This window comes from Erinaceus europaeus, chromosome 8 (assembly GCF_950295315.1).
Source record: "Erinaceus europaeus chromosome 8, mEriEur2.1, whole genome shotgun sequence".
Classification (NCBI taxonomy): Eukaryota; Metazoa; Chordata; class Mammalia; order Eulipotyphla; family Erinaceidae; genus Erinaceus; species Erinaceus europaeus.
The window spans coordinates 38,581,370-38,604,978 of record NC_080169.1 but is presented as its reverse complement, the minus strand read 5'-3'; the positions used below and the strand labels follow the sequence as shown (position 1 = coordinate 38,604,978).

The following is a 23,609-nucleotide window of genomic DNA, read 5'->3' as shown; positions in this document are numbered from 1 at the left end:
ATATATATATATCATATAAATATATATAAGATTTCCTAGCTTCTTCCTACAAAAAGGCCCTTTGTTCTATCTGCTCAATTTCCTTCAGGTTCCTTATTATGGAACTCTGGTGGTGGGAATTATATGGAATTGTACCTCTGTTATCTTACAATCTTGTTAATAATTATTAAATCACTAAAAAATAGAAATATAAACAAAAAATGCAATAAAATAAATTATTTCATTGAAAATGTTATATTTGATATGTTAAATATAAATACTAACAAGACTCTTTAACTGTTACTATACTCTAATATATGGTATATTAATGGAGAAAGGATCAATTTCACTTTTAATATCTACATTAAAACATTTAAAAATAATATATTTAATAAATAATGGTGGCAGTTGGGATTCACTAAGCACTTACTATGTACCCAATCTTTTATTTTCTGAGTTTCATACCACTTAGATACAGTTATTAAATTATTGTATATTTGAGAAAACATAAGTAAAGACAAGTAATGCAGGTACAATATAGATACAATCCAAAATAGGGCTGTTATAATTCTATGAGGTAATAGCATGAAAAATGAAAAATGAATAAGAGGAACTTATAACCTACCACTCAATAAATGAACTTCTATTTCAAGAATCTGTTTCTCAAGATCATTAAGAATTAATTTTTTTATTGTTTCAGAAAATTTGAAAGGATTTTGGAAATCCAAACCATGGCTGAGATAGAAAGTTACATTATATTCAAACTTGTCTTTGAACCATTCATTATATGAGAAGGCTGTGGTATGAATGTGTTTGTTATATATATCAAATGTGTTTGTGTATATATCAGCATTCTATTATAAGGAAATATTTTTATTTATCTGTTTTTTCTAACAGATGTATAAACTTTACAAACAAACCAAATTAATATTGAGAACCTATAAAATCAGTCACACAAACCAATTCTAAGCACAGGGAATAAAGCAAGTTTATAAGGATTTCAACCTAATGACTCAAAGAAAATGTTCAATTTAATTGTACATTTTTCTATATAGTACCATTTATTTTTAAATATGTTACCAATTTGAGATGCTATTGTGACTCTACAAAGTAGTATCTTATTTGTCTTTTTTAGAACTTTAAAAACTGGGGGGATTCCGGAAGATGGCGGAATGAGAGGCTGCTAGTGGCTTGAGTTCCAACCACATTTACTGGAAACAGTAGGATATTTTGCATTTAGTAGACCAGGCAATAAGGTGACCTAGTGGTGACACCAAGGGAGTGACTATATCTCAATTTGGGTTAGAAAATAGAGTAAAAAGAAAGGGGAAAAAATTCCTTTTAAATTATTATTCCCAAAGCGCACCCCCTCCTCCATCCCCCCCCATAACCAATCCCGGGGGACCAGAGATCTGCTCCTAGCAGGCTCCCCTGCTGAGCTTCTTTCTTTACCAAGATTCCTGTCCCACCAGGGGGTGTCATTCATTCTAATTCTATTCCCTTCTGAAACATATGGCCTTTTCTCTTTCTAAGTAGCCAATCAGCTGCCTCTGCTCAGGGGGCCTGAGGCAATCTGGAGCCATCCAAGCTGAAGACAGGACACATTTTTTACTCTGTTCTATTTTATTATCAATACAAGATAAATGCATATCCCTTTCTCCCTCTCCTTCAGGTTGACCAGAATTAACTCTTAGTGTATTTTCAATTGCTAGGGGACTAGGTGTCTTATTCACTGCTAAAATAACTTGTTTCACTCTTCAAACCACCCCTACCCATTATCTCCCTCCCCCCAGCATAGCTAATTAAATAATAAAAAATATATATAAAGAAAAACCTCTTTCCTTTCACTACTCTTTTATTACTGTTCTTTTTCTTATCTTTTTTCTTTTTTCTCTCTCTCTTTCTTTTTTTCTTCTTTTTCTCATTCTTGTCATCCTTTCTTCCTTCCTCCTTCAGCTTTCTGAATTCACTGATACATGTTTGGGAATTATTTTGGGGAAGAAATCTGACTCAGAGTGGACTCTCTCTGCGTGTATCTCTGCTCTACTTCCCTTTCTCCTCTAGCTACCCCTAGAATATACAGTGGATAGTAGATTTGCATAACTGTCTATTCCTGCTATTCTTGTCTAGTCCTGAGGGTTTTTTTTTATTATTTTTTTACTTTATTAACAATCAGCTGCCTCTGCTAAGGAAGCTTGAGGCAATCTGGGACAGGTTTTTTACCCTGCTCTATTTTACTATTAATATTATATAAAGGTGTATCTCTTTCCCCCCCTCCTTTAGGTTGACCAGAATTAACTCTTAGGGTATCTTTCATTGCTAGGGGACTGGACATCTTATCAATTCTGAGAGGAACTTGTCTAGTTACTCCTACCTCCTCTACGGACTCTCACCTTCTCCCACCTCCTAGCTAATTAAAAAATAAATAAATAAATAAAATAAAAAATAAATTAATCAATGAAAAAACTTTGTTTCACTGCTATTTTATTAAAACTCTTTTTCTTATATGTCTTATTTTCTCTCTCTTGATTCTCTTTTTTTTAATCTTGTCTTCCATTTCTTCCTTCCTTTTACTTCGTCTTTCTGAATTCACTGACATTCATTTGTGAATTATTTTGGGGAATAAATCTGACTCAGAGTGGACCCTCTATGTGTGTATCTCTGCTCTACTTCCCTTTCTCCTCTTGCTACCCCTAGAATACACAGTGGATAGTAGATTTGCATAATTGTCTATTCTTGTGATCCCTTCTTTCTCTTTCTACTTCACTTGGACATGGTTGCTATTTTTTCGTGGACTAGAGACTTTGTTTGGCTAACTGATAGTGATTAAACTGCTTCAATCCTTGCTTCAGTTGCTACTGTAATTCCTGAGATTGGTGACTGCATTTGTCATAATGGTATTTAGAACAGTGTTGCTTCTACTCAAAACACAACTGAGGAACAACAGAACATAAAAATAAGAAACACATTAATCAAAAACATGGGTAGATCAAAAACAAATAAAACTGCTACTCCAATGAATGAAGATAAGAGCCTAGAAGAAACTACAAATCTCCCAGAAGTAACCATAGATAACTAAAGTATGCAAGCAATAATAAACTTATTAATCAAAGAAATGAAAACAACATTGGAGGAAAGCCATGGCAGTATTAGGGAAACCACAGTTGAGATCCCCAAGGAAAATAATGATTATCTTGAGTCAATTAGAGAACTGAAAGGTTAAGTAGCTGAAATGAGGAAAGAATCTGAGGGAAGGGAAAGCAGACTAACAGAAGCAGAAAACAGAATTAGTCAGAGAGAGGATGAGTCAGAGAAAACTAAGAAAGAGTTGAAAGAGATCAAAATAGATTGAGAGACACTGAAAACAACAACAGATTCATATGGGATGATCTCAAACATTCATATAATTCATATAATTGGCCTGCCAGAGGAAGAAAGAGAGGAAGGGGAAGGAAACATTCTAGAGGAAATTATGGAAGCAAACTTCCCAGACCTAAATATCAGAAAGGACATCAAGATTCAAGAGGCCCAGAGAGTTCCAAACAGAATCAATCCAGACATGAAGACACCAAGACATATCATAGTCACAATGAGAAGAAGTAAGGATAAAGAAAGGATCCAAAAGGCTGCAAAAGAGAAACAAAAAGTCTCATACACGGGAAAATCCATAAGACTATAAGCAGAATTCTCCAATCAAACTCTAAAAGCCAGAAGAGAAAGGCAAGATATCTATCAAGCCCTGAATGAAAAAGGGTTTCAACCAAGAATAATATATCCTGCTAGACTTTCATTCAAACTAGATGGAGGGATCAAAACCTTCTTAGACAAACAACAGTTGAAGAAAGCAACCACCACCAAACCGACCCTGAAAGAGGTTCTCAAAAACCTCTTATAAACAAGAACATCACTATAATACTTGCAATATATCAGAGCAAACAAAAATTTTTTGAACAATGGTACTACAATACATTAAATCCATAATATCAATAAATGTCAATGGCTTAAACTCAACCATCAAAAGGCACAGAGTGGGAGGATGGATCAGAAAATATAACCCAACCATATGCTGCTTGCAAGAATCCCATCTGACACAGACTTAAATTTAAATGATGGAAAACTATCATACAGGCTAACGAACCACATAAAAGGGCAGGAACAGCCATTCTCATCTCAGACACAATAGATTTTAAATTAAATAAAGTAAGAAAGATAGGCAAGGACATTACATAATTATTAGAGGATCAATCAGCCAAGAAGACTTAACAATCATTAACATCTATGCACCCAATGAGGGACCATCTAAATACATTAAGCACCTACTGAAAGAATTTCAAAAATGCATCAATAGTAATACAATAATAATGGGAGACTTTAATAACCCACTCTTTGTTGTAGACAAATCAACAAAGCAGAGAATCAACAATGACACAAGAGAATTAAATGAAGAGATTGACAGACTAGACCTCTTGGACATTTTCAGAGTCCTTCACCCCAAAAAACTGGAATACACCTTCTTTTCAAATCCACATAACACATACTCAATGATAGAACACATGTTAGGTCACAAAGATAGCATCAATAAATTCAAGAGCATTGAAAACATCCCAAGTATCTTGTCAGACCACAGTGGAGTAAAACTAGCATTTAACAACAAACAGACAATTATTAAATGTCACAGAATTTGGAAACAAAAAAAACATACTCCTTAAGAACCACTGGGTCAGACAGTCACTCAAGCAAGAAATTTAAATGTTCCTGGAAACAAATGAAAATGAAATGACAACCTATCAAAATATTTGGGGCACAACTAAAGCAGTACTGAGAGGTAAATTCATAGCCATACAATCACATATTAAACAACAAGAAAAAACTCAACTGAACAACCTTACTGCACACCTCAAAGACTTAGAGGAAGAGGAACAAAGGACCATAAGCAACTAGAAGTACAGAAATCACTAAAATTAAAGTGAAAAGAGGGAAAACTATCGGCCCACAAAAAAAGGCAGGAACAGCCATTCTCATCTCAGACACAATAGATTTTAAATTGAATAAAGTAATAAAAGATAGGCAAGGACATTACATTTTTATTAGAGGATCAATCTACTGAAAGAATTTCAAAAATACACCAATAGTAATACAATATAAGTGGAAGACTTCAATACCCCACTCTCACACTTAGACGGATCAACAAAGCAAAGAAGCAACCAGAATAATAGAAATCACTAAAATTAGAGCAGAAATAAACAACATCAAAAATAAGAGAACCATATAAAGATTAATGAAGCCAAATGTTGGTTCTTTGAAAGATTAAATAAAATAGACAAACCCCTAGACAGACTCACCAAACAAAAAAGAGAGAAGACTAATTAATAGAATTGTAAACGATGGAGAAGATATCACAATTGACACCACAGAATCCAGAGAAACCTAAAAAACTTCTATGAAGAACTATAAACCACCAAGTAAGAGAATCTGGAAGAAATGGAACAATTCCTAGAAACATATACCCTCCCAAAACTGAACCAAGAAGAACTACAAAACCTAAATGCACCAATCACAGACAAAGAAATTGAAACCATTATTAAGAATCTCCCCAACAACAAAAGTCCTGGACCAGATGGCTTCACAAACAAATTCTACAAAACTTTCAGGAAACAGTTAGTACCCATACTTCTTAAGCTTTTCCATAAGATCAATGAAAATAGAATACTCCCTTCAACCTTTTATGAAGCCAATATCACCCTGATACCAAAAGCTGATAGGGACAAAACAAAGAAGGAAAACTACAGACCAATATCTCTGATGAACATAGATGCCAAAATATTAAACAAGATCTTGGACAACCGGATACAACAGAATATCAAAAAGATTTTTCATCACAACCAAGTGGGATTTATCCCAAGAATGCAAGGCTGGTTCAGCATTTGTAATCAATGTCAATCAATATCATTCACCACATCAATAAAAGCAAAGCCAAAAACCACATGATTATCTCAATAGATACAGAAAACGCCTTTGAAAAAATCCAACAACCAATCATGCTCAAAACTCTACAAAAAATGGGAATATATGGGAAATTCCTCAAGATAGTGGAATCTATATATAGCAAACCTACAGCCAACATCATAGTCAATGGACAGAAGCTGAAAGCATTCCACCTCAGATCGGGGACTAGGCAGGGCTGTCCACTGTCACCATTACTCTTCAACATAGTATTGGAAGTCCTTGCCATAGCAATCAGGCAAGAGAAAGAAATCAAAGGAATACAGATTGGAAGGGAAGAAGTCAAGCTCTCACTATTAGCAGATGATATGACAGTATACATGAAAAACCTAAAGAATCCAGCAGAAAATTACTGGAAGTTATTAGGCAATATAACAAGGTGTCAGGCTACAAAGTCAATGTACAAAAATCAGTGGCATTTCTTTATGCAAACACTAAATCTGAAGAAGAAGATCCAGAAATAACTCCCATTTACTGTTTTAGCAAAATCAATCAAATACCTAGGAATAAAGTTGACCAAAGAAGTGAAAGACTTGTATACTGAAAACTATGAGTCACTACTCAAGGAAATAGAAACTGATACCAAGAAATGGAAAGACATCCCATGCTCATGGATTGGAAGAATAAATAACATCAAAATAAATATTCTCCCCAGAGCAATATACAAATTTAATGCAATACCTACAAAGTTCCACCAAGTTTCTTTAAGAGAATAGAACAAATACTACAATCATTTATCTGGAACCTGAAAACACCTAGAATTGCCAAAACCATCTTGAAGAAAAGAAACAGAAATTGAGGCATCACACTCCCAGACCTCAAACTATATTATAAAGCCATCATCATTAAAAGAGCATGGTACTGCAATAAAAATAGGCACACAGACCAGTGGAACAGAATTGAAAGCCCATAAATAAATCCACACACCTATGGACATCTAATCTTTCATATGGGGCCCCAAAATATCAAATGGAAGAAGGAGGCTCTCTTCAATAAATGGTGCTGGGAAAACTGGGTTGTAACATGCAGAAGAATGAAATTGAACCACTTTATCTCAACAGCAACAAAAATCAACTCCAAATGGAATCAAAGACCTGGATGTTAGACCAGAAACAATCAAATACTTAGAGGAGAACATTGGTAAAACACTTTCCCACCTACACCTCAAGTACATCGTTGATGAAAAAACCCAACTGCAAGGAAGACTAAAGCAGAAACAAACCAATGGGACTACACCAAATTGAAAAGCTTCTGTAGAGAAAAAGAAACTATTAAAGAAACAAAGAGACCCCTCACAGAATGGAAGAAGATCTTTACATGCAATACATCAGACAAGAAACTAATCACCAAAATATATAAAGAGCTCAGCAAACTTAGCACCAAAAAAGCAAATGACCCCATCCAAAACTGGGTAGAGGATATGGACAAAACATTCACCTCAGAGGAGATCCAAAAGGCTAACAAACATATGAAAAACTGCTCTAGGTCACTGATTGTCAGAGAAATGCAAATTAAGACAACACTCAGATACCACCTCACTCCTGTAAGAATGGCATACATCAGAAAGGACAGCAGCAACAAATGCTGGAGAGGTTGTGGGGACAGAGGAACCATTTTTTATTGCTGGTGGAAATGTAAATTGGTACAGCCTCTGTGGAGAGCAGTCTGGAAAACTCTCAGAAGGCTAGACACGGACCTTCCATAGGATCCAGTAATTCCTCTCCTGGGGTTATACCCCAAGGACTCCATAACACCCAACCAAAAAGAGGTGTGTACTCCTATGTTCATAGCAGCACAATTCATAATAGCTAAAACCTGGAAGCAATCCAGGTGCCCAACAACAGAAGAGTGGCTGAGAAAGCCGTGGTATATATACACAATGGAATACTATGCAGCTATCAAGAACAATGAACCCACCTTCTCTGACACATCTTGGACAGAGGTAGAAGGAATAATGTTAAGTGAGTTAAGTCAGAAAGATAAAGATGAGTATGGCATGATCCCATCATCAACAGAAGTTGAATAAGGAGATCTGAAAGGGAAACTAAAAGCAGGATATGACTAAATTGAAAATAGTGCACCAAAGTTAAAACCCTGTGGTGAGGGGTAGACATGCAGCTTCCTGGGCCGGTGGGGGTTGGGGGTGGTTGCGTGGGCTGTGACTCAGTCTTTTGGTGGTGGGAATGGTGTTTATGCACACTCCTAGTAAAGTGTAGTCATATAAATCACTAGTTAATTAATATGAGAGGGGGGAAATTAATTGTATATCTCGAAGTTTTTAAAACACAGACTGAGTCTTTTTAATATATAGGTTGTATTTTTGATATCCGGACTCTCTCAAAAGCCTAGACCAAGTAGATCAGAGGCATCCAGTGGCACAGCTACATACAAGAGACTCGGTACTATACAACAAACCCTAACAAAAGGACTTTTCAAAGTTAACCCAATTACCAAATAATGTGATGATAATATTAACTATCCATTATCTTTTTGAACCCTAAGATAGCAGGAACCTCACATCTCCACTATAGAGCCTATATGTCCCCCAGTCCTGGAACCTTAGGATAGAGCGTATGTTCACATGTATCCATAAACTAGTGCAAAATATATTCCTGAAAGCAGAAGTACACTAGAGTTTGCAGTGAGCACCCCCCTAACACTTCCTCTCCACTATTCCAACCTTTGGGTCTATGATTGCTCAACAATTTGTTTCGCTTTGTATGTTCACTCTCTTTTCAGCCACAAGGTTCCAGATGCCATCAGCTGCCGGCCAAGCTTCCCTGGACTGACGATCCCACCAATGTGTCCTGGAGCTCAGCTTCCTCAGAGACCTACCCTACTAGGGACAGAGAGAGTCAGACTAGGAGTATGGACTGACCAGTCAACGTCCATGTTCAGCGGCGAAGCAATTACAGAAGCCAGACCTCCCACCTTCTTCAACCCACAATGACCCTGGGTCCATGCTCCCAGAGGTATAGAGAATAGGAAAGCTATCAGGAGCGGTGATGGGATATGGAGATTGTGTAGTGGGAATTGTGTGGAGCTGTACCCATCCTACCCTATGGTTTTGTTAATTTATCCTTTCTTAAATAAAAAATAAATTAAAAATAAACTTTAAAAAGTGTAAATGTCTTTGAACATAATAATGAGACAATATGAAGGTATCATTACAGTTTAATATATTTAATTGAAAATACAGAATTCCAAGGTTCAAACCACTGGCCCCCACCTGCAGGGGCAAAGCTTCACAAGGGTTGAAGCAGGGCTTCAGATGTCTCTCTCCCTCATTATCTCCTCCTTCTCTCTCAATTTCTCTGTCCCCATCCAATAAATGTATAAATTTCAAAAAATACCTTTATCCTAAAAGAATATATAGTAAAATAGAAAACTTGAGGGTTTATTTTGGAAGAACAAAAAGGGAAATAAAACCACCTGTATTAAATAGTAGTATATTCAAACCACTAAATAATTAAAGAGTAGACTTCCAGAAGGTGTGCCCATGGAGTAACAGGAATCAGGTCGGCTCTTACCCCTCCCCCTAAAACAAATAAATACAACATGTGATACTCAACTGAACTCATAATCTACAGCTGAAAGATCTGCAGTCTCGGGGGGATTTTTGTGCATGTTTCGGGCAAAAGGGGAATGGGCTGAAAGTTCAACATAGTCAAATCAAAGCTCCAGGTGGCACAATGCCAAACTGTGACATTGTACCATTCTGCTAATGTGCAGCAAGCAGTGAGAGCAACTCATGATTTCTAAAGAAAAGAGAAGGGACCTTAAATCCTCTGTCTTTAACTTCAGACATTTAGCTTTCTGAATTTAAGGCATGGACATACATACACGAAAAAAAAAAAAAAAGAATTGGAGACCACAAGACAGCCAAAAACAACCCCAAGTCCAGCCACACTAGAGCATATAAACAAAAGAAGCTTAGAGATCAGAAAAGCATCACTTGGTGGCCATCAATAACTAGCACAAAAAAATGTGTAAGCAGAGAAATGGAAATTAGCAATTAAGTATGGCACATGAAGCAGAGGAACTACAAGAAATTATGGAATTTGAGAGAAAATCAGAGATAGACTACAGAAGACTCATTATGAGGATTCTTCAAGAATCTAAGCATAGCATGGAGAAACATACACAAGACTTGAAAGAGCATTTTACTATGGGATTAAGACACACAAAAAAGGAACAAAGAATAGAATTCACTAAGAAACTACAAATCTTGAAAGAAGAACTTCAACCAGAATTCACTAGGCAGTTAAGAAGCATGAAAGAAAAATTTCAATCAGAACTCAAGGGAATAAAAGATACTCTGACAGAAATTCAAGCTCAGTTAAAGGATTACAAAGTAGATTCACACTTGCAGAAGAAAGCACTTCCAACTTAAGATCTACAATTAGTCCACTCTTTTAATTTAAAGGTGAGGTAATAGAAAAGGTTCAGAATTAATGAAGAAACTCTTTGTGAAATTGCAGAAACCATCAAAAGTTTGAATTAAAAAAAGATAAGTATATTTGAGGAGGAAGACAAGGCCAAAGGTCCATAATCCATTTTCAGAGCAATTTTATCTGAGAATTTCCCTCACTTTGGAAATCCTTAGAACATTCTCATTCAAGAGGCTCACCCAGGTTTATAAATACATAAGGTCCAACACCAAGGCACAATATTGTAAAATATATCTGCTTCCTCTTGTGTCAAGGTTGGTAGTTGGTATGAGTCTAAGAATTTAAGACTCTTGAATGTTCTGTCCTTGCCTTAATTTTTTCCTTGTCATTTAGTTTTGATAATTTAACAGACCAATCACTAGTAAAGAAATCAAAACAGTAATTATAAACCTCCCCAAGAACAAAAGCCCAGGCCCAAATGGCTATAATAGTGACATTTATAAAACATTCAGAGAATAACTTTTATCCATTCTCCTCAAACTCTTCCAGAATTAAAGAAGAGGTAACACTCCTAAACACATTTTATGAGACTGAAATCACGCTGATCCCCAATCAGGAAAGGACCACACCAAAAGAGAAAATATAGATATATATCCCTGATGAAAATTGATGCAAAGATCCTCAAAAATTCTTGGCTAATTGAATTAAACAACTTGTTAAAAGAATAAACAACCAATACCAAGTGGGATTCATCCCTGGGAAACAGGGATGGTTCAACAACAGTAAGTCAATCAATGTAATCCATCATGTCAACAAAATAAAAGATAAAAATCACATGATTTTATCAATAGATGTAGAAAAAGCATTTGAAAGGTCCAACACCTATTCATAATAAAGGAACTGAGAGTGGAAGGAAACGTCCTCAACATAAAAAAGGCTATATATGATAAACCCATGGCTAACATCATAATCAGCAGGGGAAAATTGAAAGCTTTTCACTGACAAGAATGCCCACTTTCAATGTAGTCCTAAAAGTCCTCACCATCACAATCAGGCAAGAAAGAGCTATCAAAGGAATCCAAATTGGAGAAGAAAAATGAAGACATCACAATACCTGACTTTAGGTTATACTATAAAGCAGTAGTAGTGAAAACAGTGTGGTATAAAACAAAAATGGCCATATGGACCAATGGAATAAGGATAGAGAGTCCAAAACTTAATCCACACATGTCTAGGCATTTTATCAGACAACATTTCTTTATAATTTCATCCTCAAACTCAGGCAAAACTACCATAGTTGTGGGCCCCTGAAAACATGCCTAAAATGGACTTTTTAATCTGTTCTGTTCCTACTTTTTGGTTCCTGTTCATTAACCATTTTGTCTCATTATATGTCCTACCATTTTCCAAATACCAAGTTTCAGATGCTACCATGATTCCACTCTGCCTTTTTTGGGCAGACAACCTCACCAGTATGAGCTGGAACCTCACTCCTTCAGACCTCTAGCCCACTAGGGAAAGATAGAGACTGGTTAGGAATATGGGTTGACCTGATAATTCCCATGCCCAGAGGAGAAACAATTACAGAAGCTAGACTTCCTACATTCTGGACCTTAAAACAAAATTGATTCATACTCCCAGTGAGGGAGAAGTGATAGGAGGAAGAGAATGAGGGGGGTTTATTTGGATGTAGTAATATTGTTATTTGTGGCTTGGAGGGAAAGAGAGGAGTATCCTGGAACAAAAAGGGGCCAATTATGTACAAATGTAGACATAGTTGTAGAAATTATGGTTAACCCATGTCTGCAACCTTGGGAGAACTTTGGTGGATTGCACTGAAGGGATCAGGGATTCAGAATTCTGGTGGTGGGAACAGTGTGTAATTATACACCTATTGGCATGTAATTTTGAAAATCAATAATCACTAATTAACAAAAATAAAAGGAGAAAAATAATTAAAGAAGAGATTGAAAAGAAACATCTTTTATTGGCAGTAAACTTCATGAATGCAAGCTTACAAATGTGGAATCTAAAAGATGAAATTGGGAAACAGTGGAAAGAACTGGAGATGATTTTCCTAAGTGAAATAAAGATGTAAAGGATAGTATGGCTTATATTAGTAATAAGGATGGAAAGAACAAATGTAAGAACTAACTGTCTTGGACTTTGTCAGAACTATGATAGTTAAGACAGTGATGGGGAGCGTGCACTATGGGTAACCAGTTACTTATACACATAAAAGGATGTGATGTTATGCTCTTAATGTCTTAAAATTTTATAAAATATCATTCAATCATTAATTTAAAAATTCTCAAAAAAGTTATGATTTTTTTCCTCTAATTAACAGAAAAATGTTTCTGGGCAACAAAAAGCCACTCAATAGAATACTACTCTACTATATATATATATTTCTGGACAAAATTGTTGGAACTGAAAATGATTATGCTTAAGAAAATAAGTAAGAGAATGAAAGTTACCAGATAGCTTCACTCATATGTAGAATATAAAGAACTTAAACATATAAACTTGCAAATATATATATATATCCCACATAATTAAAGTTTTGATCTTATGGTCTCTTTCATTCTCTCTCTCTCTCTCTCTCTGCCTCTGTTAAAAATAACTGGGCAACAAAATATAAAGATATACAGACAGTTATAGAAGTAATAGTTGACCCACATCTTTGACCTTTGGTGGGGGGGGCAGTGGGGCTACTGCAGTTTCTAGTGGAGGGAATGGGGACTTTGCAATCTGGTGGTGGGAACAATGTGAATTATCCCCTTGTTGTCCCATAACTGTGTAAATAAATAATAAATAACTATTTTTCAAAAAAAGAATAAAAGGCAAAAAAAGCTTTTTGAAGTAAAATAATTAGTAGATTACTATTAGTTTTAATGATAATTAGAATTGTTGCTATAAAGATAATTATAAGTTATATGATATGAATAAATGGTAACTTAATAATGGTTAGAAGCTAGATATTTTATTTTTGTTAGAGTGTATGTATAAGATATGTAAACAATAGATACTTTTAACATTATTATTAGCAAATATATGTTAATATTAATAAATGTACAAGCATATTTAAATATGCACAATATGCCTTTGTCACATAACCTTACAAATATTATATTCTGTTTGGTTTGCTATTCAGGAACTCATCTGCTCTATTCACATTGTGGAAACTGAAGTAGGTTATAGACACAAAAGACTAATAAAGCTACTTTAGAATAAAAATATACACAGAGACATACACATATTTTTAATATCCTCAAGGCAGTTCTGCTAAGCATAACAGTTACACCTCAGCACAATTAATGAAGTGTGTCTTTTGGCAAGAACATTCAGTAAGATCATTTGGCAAAAGAACATTTTCCCAAAGGCTCAGGTACCTCATTTTCATCATGCAATTTTCTGTTCTAAATTTGATTAACTTCCTTGTGGACAAAAAGAATTGTGTCTTCTCTGCTGCCAAAAGAAATGTATTTGTGGTATGACTTTCTGTGCAGTAACCATGCTAACATCTATCAATAACATTATAGCTTAGAAGGATAGATTAATTATTAAACTTTGTTAAATTAGAATGACAGTTCGAGGCTTAAGGGTTAAAAAAAAAGCTTTTATTTTCAGGAGACAGTTATTATTCTAAACATTAAATATATTTGGGATTCTTTTATACCTTCAGCCTCATCTACCTTCTTGAAAGCTTCCATACTACTGGTAGTGTGATTACTTTCTGACTTAAAATTTCATAATATGTTCTCAATTTATTTTATATATTGAAAATGTATTAAGACAGACAAAACTATTTTTTTTTGGCTACCAGTGTTATTGCTGGGCCTCATGCCTATACAACTCTATTGCTCTTGACAGCCATTTTTCTTTTCTCTACATAGAGGATGTGAAACAGAGAGAAACAAAGAGAGAAGGAAAACCATCATAGCATTACTATACCACTCATGAAGACTTGCTCTTACATGTACTCCCATGTCTGGGGCTTTACCCTGGATCATCATGCATAATAATGTGTGCCCTCTACCGGGTGAATCACTCAATGACTTCCGTGCTAGCGTCCTTTAAATCACATCATATAGTAAATTGACCTTTTGTGTGTTTTTGTTGTTACTGACACATATAAGCAACAATATATAACAACTAATATAAATAACCTCTGGGACTGGGTAGTGGCAAACCTGGCTAAGAGCACATGTCACTATGCATAAGGACCCAGTTTTAAGCTCCTGATCCTCACTTGCAGAAAGAGATTCTTCCCAAGCAGTGAAGTAGTGTTACAGATATCTGTCTCTCTCACCCTCTCTCTTGATTTCTGTTTCTATCAAAAGAAGGAAAGAAAGAAAATAACATGAAATAATGAAAATGAAAAAATGAAATAACATCTGACATTCTTACACTCCTTTGACTAAAACTGGACAGCTACTACTAGAGTCAACATTTTGAACATTTTCTAGATTAACTAGAAATATGTGATATGAGTGCTTAAAATGTTAATAAGTCACACTGAATTCCTTTTCAGTATCTTAGTCTTATAGAAAGCAACAGTTAACGACAACTGAGGTTAGTTGATATCCTACAGGAAAGTTAGATGAAGTTAATTCCCAAACATCTGTGCAGGGTTCTGGGGAAGGTGGATAGCCAAAAAGCTACTCCACAGGAGATAGGTGTATGGTTTTTGCAAGAGTGCTAGTGCTACGTTCCAGTTATCCACTCCAGATAACATATAACACTGCATGTATTTCTGTGGCTTGGGGCTTGAGGTAGATGGTTTTAACTGTGAAATAGGCCAGAGGAAACACCATAGAGGAAAACAGACTCCTTAATAAGTCTAAATCACAGAAAACAGCATGATATGAAAAGAGCCTGCTGTATATGAAGCAAAAAGACACAAAGAATTAGACCTGTAGGCAAACTGTAATCTGCACAGCATTGTGCTAGTCTGTAAAGCTTTTATTTTTGATAGAGACAGAGAAGTAGAAAGAGGATGAAAGAGATCACAGCCCTGATGTTTCTTTCAATGCAGTGGGGACTGGGCTTAAACCTGGCTTGTGCAAATGGCAACATAGCAGATTATGCAAGTGAGTTATTTCACTAACCCACTTATAAAACTTTAAATAATGTAATTGTGAAACCCAACACTTTAAAGCTTATAAGTAACATCGTTAGATTTCTGTGTTATAACAACTTTTTAGAGATAAGAAATCAGAGCTATGTTGGGTATAATTGTATTTGATAATTTATGACACAGTGTTGGATTGAACTGACACTGGCAGAATATTCAGAGTATGAAGTATGAGTAATGCAGAGTGCATTGCGAGTAAACATGTAGCATGAGGTATTGGAAAGTAGGGTAAACTCAAGAATTTAGGGTGAAGTAATTCACTAAAAACTTGGGTTTCATGTACCAAAAGAGAAGAACTGAAGAAAAGGAACTGATGTGGGAAGAGTATAAATATTTGCCTACCAGGCACATATAGTTTGGTCCATATACATCAGATTAAACTTCTGTCCACATTATAGTTAATATACTGAATATTCTTTGAGAACTAAAAAGAGATCTTATTTGTAAGAGAAGTATGTCCGATAGGACATATTTTATGTGATATGAAAAAAATGTCTTATGCTGAGAATTTGTGGCAAAGATTTGAGTATACAAAAGGAGGATTAATGAGTATCTCTTAACTTATTTATGATTTATTACTAAGAATAAATATATTTTACATATTTTTGAAAGGCTGAAAAAGTACTGTCATCATGTTAATATTAAGATGTTAAGAACTTAAGAGATTTGCAGTGATTCAAGAAGGTCCCAGAGGTTTAAGATTCATTTTCCAGAACCACCATATGCCAAAGCTGGGCAGTGATCTGGTCTCTCTTCCTCAAAACAGTATTTAAATAATTTAAAAAGAACTTTCAGTGGCAACAATCTGCATATTTATGAATTTTTCTCCTACTCTCAGCGTTCAAGCTACAGGGTCTAAAATTGAGCTCATAATAATAACTCACAGTTGAAAAAGTTTAGGGAGCCACTTGCAGTTAAACAAAGTTGCAAAATGAATGAAAGATTATATAAAGAGAGTAGTTTTAAGTCATATATCCTACATACTAGGAATATCTTTGAAAATAAAAGCCCAGTATTGGAATGGTAAAAGTAATCATTTGCTATATCAGTAGATAAGATGTATTTATGCTGCAAGAAAGTATTTAAGAAAATAAATAATCTACTATATGTAATGCCAAATATAGTTAGATTTTACATTTTTGGCAAAACACAATGCACTCACATAAGAAGTTACTCCAGATATAATGATCTCTAAGTTTCTATACCATAAAAAAAAATGTTATATTTCTCATACTAATATTTAATATTTAGTTTCTTCATTAACAAGGATAACACATTCACTTTCAGTTTTATTTTCTTGTGAGATGTCCTTATTTCTCACTTGGTATAGTTAATAATAACTATTATACTTCTGCAGCTATTGTAGTGGTTAAAGAAGGAGAAATCCAAGAGAGGTAAGTTAAGATTATAGCACATCTATATTAAAAATCATTTGAAATCCCTCCTATTAGTTTTACAGTTCAAGGGAAGGCTATGTTGACTTTTAAAATTTTTTACTGCAGGAAAAAGTTATCAGACAGTAAGGATGATAATAATGCAAGGTAAGAAACAGTTCTTAAAAGAAAGTTAGTCTCTTATGTTTTAATATATGAGTGTTAATCTTTGAAAAAGAATCAGTTTAATTTATTGTTGCAGGATGAACGTTGTACAGTCCATTTCACAATTCCTTTCAAGTCTTTGCAGGAAATGTGCCTGTCCCAAATGAAATACAATGTCATTCCTTAATTTTTAACCAGTTTAAAATGTCATTCCATCATTTATTTTTCCATTTTGATAACTGTTTAGGCTTTTACTGTAAAGCTAGGCTTTTAATTACTTACTCTGAGATAGCAGATGAAAAGAGGGTTTGGGATTTGAGTTCCTACAGAATCACCAAAGCAATTATAGTCATTCTCTTCCAACTAAGCCTGGAAAACCCAAGCATCATATTAGATTTTTTTAAAATCTTATCTCTCAATATCTAAGGACACCACTAATTATATATATATATATTTTCAAATGTGAGTTATTGTTAGGGCTCAGTGTCTATATAATTAACCCACCACACTTGTTGATCATTTCCACCCTTTTCTCTCTAAAAGCATATAATGTATTTTTTTTATCTCTAGTGTAGTAATATAAAATTTCTGGTTTCCTGGTTGTATGAAAATGGATACAATTAACAACAGATCTTACTATATCAAGCATCTGCAAAAAGCAACACATAGTTAAATAACCAATTATCTCTCTGGTGACAGAAATTCAGTAAAGTATCTAAGAGGTCTACACTTTATTCAGGATTTAAACTTTATTCAGGACTTTGAAATATATATATATATATATATATATATATATATATATATATATATATATATATCTCACAGAATCAGGTTATAGCTCAGCATTAACACACACAGATAATACATGCATGAGGTCTTATAAGTCCCAGGATCAATCTCTGGCACTGATATGTGTCAGATCTTGGTAGTGCTTTTGTCTCTCACATTAAAATATAAATCTTTAAAAATGTAAAGATATAATGTTCAAAACTGATATTAAATATTATGTCTTCCAGGTACATCCTAGGTACAGAATACATTTCCATATGAATGTATCTAAATAGAGCCTCTTACTTAAAATAACACCTTTCCACATTTTTTTGAAACATTATTACATAAAGTTATGCTTCTAACATACATGACAAGTAATGGACAAATTCCTTTTCTCTAATATTTAACTATTGTTATATCAAGACATTTTAATACTCTGCGTAATCTTAGTGTGAGGCTACTGAATTGTTTTTCTCTAAATGTTTAACTACTGTTATATCAAGAAATTTTAATAGTCTACATAATCTTAGTGTAAGAGACTACTGAAACAATATCAATTTTTAACTAAATCGCTTACTGCTAAAAGTAAAATTTGATATTGATTGCCCCTGTAAATCTTTTAGTGAATAAAGTTTATTTATTTTTATGAGAGACCAGATAATTATTCAGCTCTGACATCTATATTGCTGGAGTCACATGTGTTCAAATCTTATACTCTGCCATTGAATTAATAGTGAATTACAAGATCATATAACTAAAGGGACATGATTGAATACTGCATCATTTATAAAGTTCTGTGCTCTTCCCCACCCTGTCCCAACTCCAGAGGATAAGCACTATAGTTCTCGCAGTCTTAGTGGAAGTTCCTTTAAAAAAAAGTTAATGTATTTCACTTCATTTTATTGCAAATGTGAGCATGATCTTCTGGTAATTATTTTTCACAGAAATGCAGGTCATTTAGTAACAGATATAAACAATAACAGCAAGAGCCTTTGAACACAAACAACTGAAGCAAAAATACTCCATGACTATTATCTCTTCAGTCTTTTATCACTTTTTAATAGATTATTATTATTACTATTAGTATTAGTATTATTAGGAGAGAGACAGAGGCAGAGAGTTAAAGAGGTCTCAGTACTGAAGTTTCCTTCAGTCTAGTGGTGGATCATGTTTGAACCTGGGCCATGTACACTGTAAAACAGTGCACTATCCAAGTGAACTATTTCACTAACACACATTATTTCTTAATTCAGAGTCAAGGGGTGAGAGGTAATACCATCATTATGCAGAAGACACTCACACCTGAGACTCCAGAGTTTTAGGTTCAACCCCAGGCACCACAACAAGTCAAAGCTTAAAAGTACTCTAGAGAAAAGGGAAAACAGAAAAGAAGAAAAAACTAGACATGGGATAAACTCTAGGGCTCTAGAATACAGGATTCCATTGTTACTACATGCAAATAGTTTTTTTTTTTAAGAAAATAATTAAGCTTACCACCCGAAAGGAGAGAAGGCTTATTTTTTGTCAGTGGACTAGAATGAGGAAACTTGTTGCTAAAGGACATGAAAAGATGTGTTGTGAAGTCATCAGGTAGTTCAGCTTCCAGGAATGTCTTCATAAATAACTTGAAACCTTCAAAGTCTATTGTCTGAAAAATAAAGTTTAAACATATATTTTAAGTCTTTGGCAAAATTAAGATTGTGAATAATGCTCAAAGTCACTAATAGCAGAAATGAACTGACACATTTTTATGATAAAGTTTAACAATTAAAATAATAGTAAATGCAATTTATTAGACTTTCCTATGTAATGTGATTAGTTAGGCATATCTTACATTTGTTGGTGCCGGAAGAAGAGCTCGAGTTTTCCAGGATAACATGTTTATTGGTGAATTATACTGTGATATACTGTGACCTTGACTTTTGTAAGGCTTTGAAACTTAGCTCCCACACCCACCCTACACTCTGACAACAAGAAATCATATACTTAGTCTCACAGAGTTGTAATAATTAAACCATGCAATTAAGGTAAATGTGTCAATGCTATCATGAATGCAGCAGGCACTGTAAATGGTGGAAACGTCTCATCACCTCCCTTTGTTTCTAATAGTGAATCCTGGTTCAGAGTTTTATTTTCAATTTTTTTTTCTGTTGTTGCCAGGGCTTCACCATTCCAATCCAGCTTTTTCAGATCTATCTATTGATAGACAGCTAATAGATAGATAGATAGATAGATAGATAGATAGATAGATAGATAGATAGAAAGAAAGAAACATAAGGGAGAGAGAAGGATACTATAAGACATAATCCCCTAGTTTCACTAGGTTTGGACCTGGGTCGGTAGATGACAAGGCAGATATCTTCCAAGAAGAGATATTTCACTCGTTTTCAACTTCCTTGTTTTTTTTTAAGTAGTTAACAATTAAGTTTTCAACTAAACACCAGAGTCAATTGGTGTGCAAACGTTCAAATAATCTACTATTTCAAGATTTTTGTATTCCTTTACTCATTGCAGGACTACAGAGTAGTAGATTTATTTAAGAAGAACCACTGCTAAGTTGATAAATCCCATGTTTACTTGAGGAAATGGTGGTGAAAGTCACTTCTAATTTTCAGTTAATGGGTAAATTTTACTGAAGTCACTGACAGTTTGCTTTCTCCCTAGAAGCCGAGGAGTAGGATCAGGACTTTTGCATATGGATTTAAGAAGCATGCAAGTGCCTTGGGGCAAAAATAAAATGAATAATCTTGTATTGGCTTTGCCTAGTACTTCTAGTGACTAAAGAATAATGCATAAATGTCTCCAGAAAAAACAACCATATAACAAATGAGAGAGAAAATCAGTAAAGTTACATTGTGTATGTGTATCATTTGAAGGGACTAGCTTAACTATGGGGAAGAAATTTGAGTGAAGTGATATTTGCTCAGATCTAGAGGGCACTGATGATGAGTCTTATTGAAAGGACATGAAAGATAACTTTTCCATACTCAATTAACTACTACCAAAATTGAATCCATAAGCTGATACTTTGGGAAGAAAATTATACTGGGGGTAAAGTTTTACAAAATGACAAATTATATTGCTTTACTATGTTGAAGAAACCTAAAATGGTATATAACTTACAGAAATATCATTGAAGAATGTATATTTTATTATATTAGATGATAAGCCAAGTAAGTATATTAATGATGAGTTTATACTTAACATATTATCAAGCCAATATAAAGTGAAATGGTAAGCTTCATTTTGTGTATTGATAGGTCAGAGACAGCTTACACATTAGTCTGATAATTTTACCTGTCTAGTCTTTGCTTTGATAGTCATTCACAGAAAAAGCATTTTATAGCTTTGTATTGGTAACAGTAAACATTTTTATATTCTTCCATATTTACTAGTTATTATGTCACCACCACAACCACCATGCAATGAATTATGTAATTTTTGTCAGCAGTATGAACCACAATGTATTTTATGTTATTACAAAAAAATTCTAATAGCATAAATATATGAAAAATAGCCCTAAATAGCAGAAGTACTTCCAAAAATGCATGCTGACACAATAAATCAGTGTTTTAATATGCAGGTAAAGGCAACAACAGGACCATTACATTCAAAGAAAACTGAGCAGGGGATGGTACCTTAGGATAGTCTATAGAAAGAGAAACAGTTCTCACTTAGCTGGATAAGTTACATATATAGAAAGATAATCCTAATAAAAGACACAATTCCATTGGTAATAAGGGGCTAATTTTATTTCAAAGTTTGTGTAACGAAAAACTCTTGCAGACACTATACTTAGAAACAAGGTCAACATAAAATTTGACAACATAAAATTTATTAAACTCAAAATCTATATCTATAAATGAAATTAACATAAACTATCTCTTGGATTATTATTATAAGGAATTTCAAACAATATCTGAAGAATAAGCCTCAAGGGCCTGGGCAGTGGAAACACAGTATAGCATACACATTACCATGCATAAGGACAATGGTTCAAACCCCCATGTCTATCCATGGCTGTTGGGGAAATTAGGAGCAATGGATCCATGCTGCAGGTGTCTCTCTTTCCAGTTCCTTCTTTATTCCTCCTCTCCTCTCTATTTCCATTTCAGAAAAGGGGGTGGAATGTTGTACTTGTTACTCTGCTCATTAAGTTTCCCCCCAACAAGTTCGGAGCAGGGGATCAAACCTGGGTCCTTGCACATGGTAACCTGAATACTTAGTCCAATACAGCATCACCCAATCACCTTAACTACTCTTTTAAAAGCAAAAAAAAAAAAAAAAAAAAAAAATCCTGCCATATCTCATGTGTAAAGTTTTTATAGAATCTTACCAAACCCATGCAGAAACTTCTTCAAATCATTGCCTATGATTAAATGATTAAAGCCTGCACATTGGGTAATTGAGAGAAAAATGAACCTAAGTGCATGACATTCCTCTCAGTAGAGAATATGGTTCTTTACAAAGACTGGATATTCTCACTTATAGGTAAAACTTCAGAAACAAAGGCAGAAAGAGAAAACACAAAATGAAACTAGGACTCAGTGTGATGCTCTGAGTAAAAAGGAGAATGTTGGAGTCTTGGTTCATGGGTAAAAAAAAGACTTAAGTTGGGGGTTGATAGTGTTCTGCAGCACTTATCAACCAGAAATACTAAATTGTATCCATGGGTCAAAAACTGCACTGTAACAATTAACCCCCCAATAACATAATCAACCATATAGGCTGCTTACCTAAATGTAATTATAAATTGATTAAAGCAAGTAATATATACTTAGACACTGAGCATATAAAATAAATGAAATGTAAAGAATAAATAAAAAGAAGCATTGGCTTGATGTTGGCTGTGGTTTCTATTGTCCTAATTTGCCTTTCTCTCTAGAAACTGGAATATTCACTGAATTCCTGTAAATAAAATTTGAATTTTTGTGTATCTTAATGTTCGCTATAAACATTCTATATAAGGCAACATCCCCAAATTACTGCTGTCAGAAAGAAAATACTTTTAAAAAGATTATCAAACTTAAAAAATAAAGTCCAGGCCAGCAAGATGGTCCACCTGAGTCAGTGCCTAATTTGCCACATTCACAACCCAATGTCCAATCCTAACCCTCTTTGCACTGGAGGAAAATGTAGTGCTATTGTATCTTTTCCTTCTCTCTTTTTCTTTCAGAAAAAGTCACTTTAGAGTAGTGAAAACCCAACAATGTTATATAAACAGACAAGAACAAAGAAAAACCCATTATTGCTCTAACAATGAAGCAAAAAAAAGTTTCTCAATTCTTCAATGTTTCTGTGTTATAATAATATCTTATTTAGTTATAAGTCTTATTGATGAAGCAAACACCTTTTACAAATGATTCATAGTGTTGGTTGGCAGGAAATTTACTCCATTATATTTTCTGTAATTACACACAACTTTAATGTTGCAAAACACGAAGTTCATAAAAGACCATGATTGTCGGCTCCCTTATTTCTAATCCATAGAAGATTTAACGATGACTCTTTTAGTCACTATCAGGCCACGCCATCAGCTGGGGAACTAATCAGGGAGTCCTGAGCTTCACAGACATGATGGGCTTAGACCTTGAATAAATCCCTCTCTCAATTGTTACCAGTCATTTCTATCAGGAACAACACAACAGACCCTTTTGTGGGCCCCCATAGGAACTTGCCCTCAACTTGGATCAACAATGGTAGAGAACTTTCCATCCTCTGAAGGGAGGATAGACAATATACTCTATGCTACACTTGAGCAAGATGGGTTGATTTTGGAACAACTTGGAA

The 23,609-nt window shown here is 34.4% G+C and overlaps 1 protein-coding gene across 8 annotated transcripts in view; it reads right to left on the bottom strand.

The window, feature by feature from the left end:
• Positions 1–23,609, bottom strand: part of DGKB (diacylglycerol kinase beta) — a 918,246-nt gene that overhangs the window by 718,719 nt on the left and 175,918 nt on the right. For all 8 annotated transcript variants that reach the window (XM_060196157.1, XM_060196160.1, XM_060196152.1 and 5 more), the window contains one exon: positions 19,314–19,467. In XM_060196157.1, the coding sequence (XP_060052140.1) occupies positions 19,314–19,467 (154 nt within the window). The remainder of the gene's footprint in view (positions 1–19,313; positions 19,468–23,609) is intronic.